Source organism: Centrocercus urophasianus, unplaced genomic scaffold, assembly GCF_019232065.1.
Source record: "Centrocercus urophasianus isolate 14NV4802_14NV808 unplaced genomic scaffold, USGS_Curo_1.0 seq_16, whole genome shotgun sequence".
NCBI classification, from domain to species: domain Eukaryota; kingdom Metazoa; phylum Chordata; class Aves; order Galliformes; family Phasianidae; genus Centrocercus; species Centrocercus urophasianus.
Genome location: NW_024884711.1, coordinates 44,210,621 through 44,216,620, shown reverse-complemented (window position 1 = coordinate 44,216,620; position 6,000 = coordinate 44,210,621). Strand labels below are relative to the sequence as shown.

The 6,000-nt window shown below is 51.8% G+C and overlaps 1 protein-coding gene across 1 annotated transcript in view; it reads right to left on the bottom strand.

Moving 5' to 3' along the window:
* Nucleotides 1-6,000, bottom strand: part of SETD2 (SET domain containing 2, histone lysine methyltransferase) — a 43,710-nt gene that overhangs the window by 3,230 nt on the left and 34,480 nt on the right. The window contains exons 15-17 of the mRNA XM_042816514.1: nucleotides 5,075-5,209; nucleotides 4,402-4,541; nucleotides 3,250-3,361 (exon numbers count right to left, since the gene is read on the bottom strand). Coding sequence (XP_042672448.1) covers nucleotides 3,250-3,361; nucleotides 4,402-4,541; nucleotides 5,075-5,209 — 387 coding nt within the window. The remainder of the gene's footprint in view (nucleotides 1-3,249; nucleotides 3,362-4,401; nucleotides 4,542-5,074; nucleotides 5,210-6,000) is intronic.

Sequence of the window (6,000 nt, the reverse complement as noted above, 5' to 3'; positions counted from 1 at the left end):
CAGCATTAGGATGGCAGCATTAGGATGGCAGCGTTAGGATGGCAGCATTAGGATGGCAGCACTAGGATGGCAGCAGGGAAATGGGTTTCCCATTCAGCCAGGGTTTATCCATGAGCCCCCAGGAGTCTGGCAGTGAGTTTCTAACCGAGCCAGAGACACCTTACAGAGGAGAGCACTGCAATGGGGTGGTTTGAGCCAACCCTCCCCCACTGAGGACCCAAGGCTCCTTGATTGCTGCTGCTTTCCCTCTGCCCAAACCCAGAAGGGGAGTGCAGCCTATCCCCTCCCTCCTCCCAGCCCGGCCACACCGGTTCCTGGAGCTATCTGCAGCTATTTTAGAGGCACAGCTGTGAGCACAGAGGCCGCAGAGTGGGGAGCAGCCAGCAGGGCCCCTCAGGGCTCAGGGTGCGAGCTCCAACAAGCCTCAGCTCTGCATTAACAACCCTCACGTGAGCCTTGTACCTCCAGGTTCTGTTATACCCCCAACGCAGCCAGAGGCAGACAGAGGGAGGCCACAGCTGATTTCCAGAGCAGCCACAGCAGCGTAGGCACATGGGAGCAAATGATGGAAGACAAAAGCCAGCAGCATCACCTGGGCAGCCCCAGTCCTCTTCCCTCAGCCTGGCTGTGGGGTCCCAGGCTCTGGCTACAGCTGGAAGGCAGGGATGTCAGATCACGAATGGAGAGCAGCACCAAAGTCAGCCAGGAGAGCACAGCCCAGTGCAAGAAAACAAACTGAGGCCCAACCCCACTGACATCCCAAGCTCCCACGCTTGCCCGGGTCACAGCTTTGAGCTGCTGCCATCCACCCACATTCAGCACTGCAGGCTGAGCCTCTCTGTGCAGGTCAGTTCTGCAACAAGGGGATTTTGATTTGGCCCTTGGGGAGCCCCAACGACTCGCATTCATTGGGTGGCTGAAGCGGAGCCGGATGATGCGTTCATGGAAAAATGACAAACCTTTGGTTGTCTGCTTTGATGAGAATTCTCAAGTTCAGCGTTTTTTTTTGCCACTGGCTGAGGCAGGATTCCTTTCCCTTTCCACGGAAAAAAATGATGGGGTGAGCAACCCCAGTGCAGAGGGGAAGCCAATGCCTTGCCAGTGGGTGTGTGGCAGGGCAATCCCCAAGAGACAACTGTGGTGGAGTGTCAGCAATGGTTCCTTCTCAGAAAGAGCACAGGGAGGTCGTGGTCACTGTCCCTGAAGTGTTCAGAACCCTGGAGATGTGGCACTGAGGGATGCAGGCGTGGTGGGGGTGGGCTGAGGTTGGATTCGGTGATGTTGGAGGTTCTTCCCAACTCATGACTCAATGACAACGCAGGCACTGAGCAGCCAGGGGCAGGGATGTGGTCCTACGAGGGGCTGTGCAGGCACCCCAGCTGATTTCCCAGCTCAGGAGAGCCCTGTGAGTTGTGCAGACTGCAATGGTTACCTCTGAGTTAGAGCACAGTGGAGGATGGGAGCTTAACACTGCTCTGCAGGGGGGAATCCCTGTGGCATCAGGGCAAGAGTGAAGACAAGAAACGCTTAGGTGCTATTGGTATAAAGGTGATAATTTCTGCCTATGCTAAGATTTATCTTGATTTCAGCCTTACTGAAAGCTTGCTGCTCGAGAGCTGCACTTAGGACAGAAGTACAGTAGCAATGGGCTTGCAGTGCAACGACAGAAAGCTGTGGTTACCATTACTCAGAGATTGTTCCAAGGCTTTGGCCTGCCCTGGTCTGACCACAGCTCATTCCTCTGAATTTCTCCAAAGCACTGCTGCCTGCCAGGAAAACTGCAAGGCAAGGAAATGCAAAAAAATAAAGGCACGCAGTGCTTTGAGGACATCCATAATGCAAGTTTCACTGCCCTACAGAAAGGCTGCAGAGCAGAGTTGGGCTGGATGGGACACAGAATCACAGAACTGCAGATTCATTAAGGTTGAAAAAGACCTCTGAGGTCCCCAAGCCCAACCCCAATCAACCCCACCATGACCACTGACTACATCCTTCTGTGCCATTTCTCCAGGGATGGTGACCCAACCCACCTCCCTGGGCAGCCTGTGCCACTGCATCACCACTCTTTTGGAGAAGAAATTGTTCCTCATATCCTACCTGAGATGCTAGGGGGTGGAAAACCATGCTGGGGATGGAGTGGGAAGGAGGAAGGGAGCAAGAGAAATCAGCCAGGGGGAGATGCAGTGGAAACTCACTGCATAGTACTGAATGTGTGCCCCAGAGGACCTAGAAGCTCAGCAGCCTTTGCAGCCCCAAGGCACACATGTGCCCATGTAGCTTTGGGGATGTGACTGTTCACTGTGCTCCTCTGCAGCAAGGTCCCATGGCTCCCAGAACAGGCAGACTCAGGCACAAAATCCATTAGGAAGCTCCTCTGGACCCCTCTGCAATGTCACAGAAGCAAACACTCAATGGTGGAGGCATTGTGTGCCAGGCCTTCATTCGTTCTCTAATTAACATTTTTATAGGCAGATAAATATTTGCAATTAATATTGCTTAAGTCAGCTCTCCAAGAATTCCAACTGAAGTGCTTGGAGGCATTACACGAATTGAATTAACCCTCAGCATCCCAGCAAGGAAACAGAGTTGGGAAAAGTGACTGCAGCAGAGCAGGGAGACGTGGCTTTGTCAGCAGCACAAAGACTCTGCCCTGTAACAGCATGGCTGGAGAGGATGGGAACTGCTCCCAGAATCACAACCCAGCAACAAACCCTTTCTCCACGGCTACTCTCTGTGCCCCACAGTGCCACAGGGCACACCCACAGCATGATTTAGCTGCCTGGAGGATGGCAGTGGGGTTTAACACCTGGTTTGGTCCTTCCATCCTCAAACCTATGGCCAGACACGTGCAGTGTGGCAGCCAGAGACATCCTGCCTGCAGGTGAGACGCCATCGAGGAGATGCATCTGCTCCCATCTCAGTGCCAAGGAGCTTCTTCAGATCCAACACAGAAGAAAGCTGAGACCCCAGACCTGAAGGGAACCCCCAGCCGACTGCAAAAAGCACCAAGTGCTGAGAAAACAACAGAACTTCCTTGATCCTACAGCATCATTTTGAAGCCCATAAAGCCTATGGCCAGCACAGCTGTTATGGCTCATCTTGGGTCGCTGCTGTCCCACTGTCACCATCCCACAGCCACCACTCTGCAGCATGCACACAGGCTGCTTTGGCAAGCTGGCAAGCCCAGGATCATCCATGTGGGCCACCAAGATGTTGGCAGTGAGCTTCCCTCGTTGACTCCATGCTTACCTTCATTGGGTTTTCATCATATGTTGGGGTCCCCAGGTCCATCTCAGCTTCGTGTTCCAGGCTGGCATCATCCCCTGGGCTGTCCCACGTCGGAGGGTCCCACTGGGTTTGCCTGGAGAACAAACAGATCACAGCATCCTCAGAAAAGGAGCCATTTGAAAAAAGAGAGCTTGTACCATTTTCTGCCACTGGGACCAAGGGCAGCTGGCCATGGACATGAAACACAGAATGTCCATGGCTGTGGTGAGAAAAGGCAGGAGACATCCCATCAGAACTAAGGGATGGGTTTAATGTCTGTTTCTGCAGGATAAAAGGCAACAACACCCGAAAATATCTCACAGCAGAAAGGATGCAGAGCAGAAGTCTTGAGAAAAGCCCCAATAAAGAACCTGCAAGGCTCAACACACAGATGACACTCAGCTCGTCTGTGCATCAGGAGAGCATCACAGCTTGCTCTGACTCTCAGGCCACCTGAAAAGCAGACTGAACAAAAGGGATGGGAAGAGCCCAGCCCTGCAGCAGCATCTTTAGGTACAGAGGTGACCTCCCACAGCAATTATTTCCCAGCTGTGAGCTCTGTAAGGTGGGACATGAGCTCCTCTGCATCGAGTCAGCACTCTGAGCCTCTCAGGTTTGCTTTCAAGGAAAAGCCATGGGATCGTGCCTGTTCCAAGCAGCTCTGTGTGCTTCAGCACAGCACTTAATTCTCCAGATGCTAATTACTGTACATGATGTCAAATAACTACCATTCAACTGCTAAAACGAATAATTCAAATATGGAAACATATACTCAAATAAGAAAATGCATGGAGAAGTCAGATCTCCTTTCCTCTACTGGCCCTGTCCAATCTGAAGATATGCCAAAAGAAGGATTTATGGAAATCTCCCAGCATGTGTTCCTCTAAAAAAGTTCCAGATTCACTCCATCAGCAATTTCTGGTGTAATTGCAGAGGAATGATGAAGGAGGCACTCCTCACTGACAGGTAAGGTTGGACTCGATGATCTTAGTGCTCTTTTCCAACCTTAATGACACTGTGATCAAGCTCAACGTGTCCCCATGTCACAGAAAGACTCAAGCAGAGCAGCACCCCACCTGGCCTGTGCACCCATCTGTTCCCCACCCACCCAATGCTTACCTCATTATCACTTACCTCGTTACCACATGGTAGTAGTAGATTTTCCCCTCGGGGTCTCTGGCTGTTTTCCAGTTGGGAGGCAGGACAATGGTTTTGGGTTTGGGAGGGGATGGAGGAGGCAGGTCCAGGAGGTTGTTGGTCACCACAAGCTCTGGCTGAAAACACACAGGCAACAATGTCAGAGGGCAGAGCAGAGCAGTCTGACAGCTCTGTCTCCCTGCAACAAAGCCTCTGTCGAAGGTAAAACTCAAAAAGGACATCAGCATTGACCCAGGAAGTGACAGTAGATCATTTCACCCATTTCTATCCAATGGTAGCTATTTGTTCACATCCTGACCATATGAATACAAGCACTCTGTCAGAAGGGCTCTTAGATAGCAGGTGGTTGGGTAGAAGGTTCTATGAAAGATCACAGAACCAAAGAACAGCTTGGGTTGGAAGGGTCCTTAAAGGTCACAGAACCACAGAATCACAACGTGGCTCGAGTTGGAAGAGATCTCAAAGCCCATCCAGCCCCAACCCTGCTGTAGGCAGGTTGCCACCCACCAGATCAGGCTGCCCAGGGTCCACCCAACCCAGCCTTGAGCACCTCCAGGGATGGGGCTTTGGGCAGGACAGTTCCCCAGTCCATGCAGAGACGAGCAGCTCAAACAGTGCCATCCATTCCCAACCCCAGAGTGAGCCATACCTGCTGGATGGGCTGTGGCTGCCCAGCTGCCACGATGGCGGTGACAGCAGGAGGGGGCTGGACGATCACTCCCTGCGGGTGGGCTGTGTAGATCTGCTGCCCCTGGATGTACTGCAGGCCTGGCTGGGCGTAGCTCTGCAATGGAGAACAAGGGGTTGGGGTCAGCATCCTCCCCTGGGGTAGCCAAAGAGGATACAGAACATCCAACCTACAGCTTTCAAAGGAAATCACTTGCACAGGACAATTGCTCCATCAACAGTGGAAGAAAGTGCAATGCTGAGCACAAAAGACTATTTCCCAGTGTGTGTACGATGGAGAAATCTTCTAACACACCAAATGAGAGTGGATATCTCACAGCTTGTAAAGCAGGACTGCATCAGTGCTTGCCACTGGGACACAGCCTGTATCCCACAACAGACCTTGAGGTCTGCCCACAGCTGGAGTTAGGACAGAACATGAAGCAGCTGGCAGTCCTGCATCCTCCTTTAGGTAAACCCCCACCTTTACTGCTTCACCTCACTCCCAATGTGCAATGATGGTCCACAGACAAAGCAGAGCAATTCTGATCGAAGTGAGGTTCTCTGTGAAATCACTGGGAGGCCAAGAGAAACTCAGAACAAAAAGATTTCAGCACTCCACTCAGCCTCACTGCAGCACCTCCGGGTCTGCACTCATCCAAAATTCAAAAATCCCTTAAGGTGGCAAAATACAGAAAAGGTAAAAGAGAGAACCCCAAAGTGCTGGAAGACATGGACATTTTCCTTTCCAGGCACTGAGATTCAGAATGTGTCTCCTCCATGAGAGGTAGGAAAGTGAGACTGGGTGACACTGAGCTTCAGTGCTCAAAGCCATCAACCAGGAAGAATTCCAGACCAAAAGAATGGCAAAGTTCCACTTTTGTTCTTTTTAAAGCAATCTGTGATGCC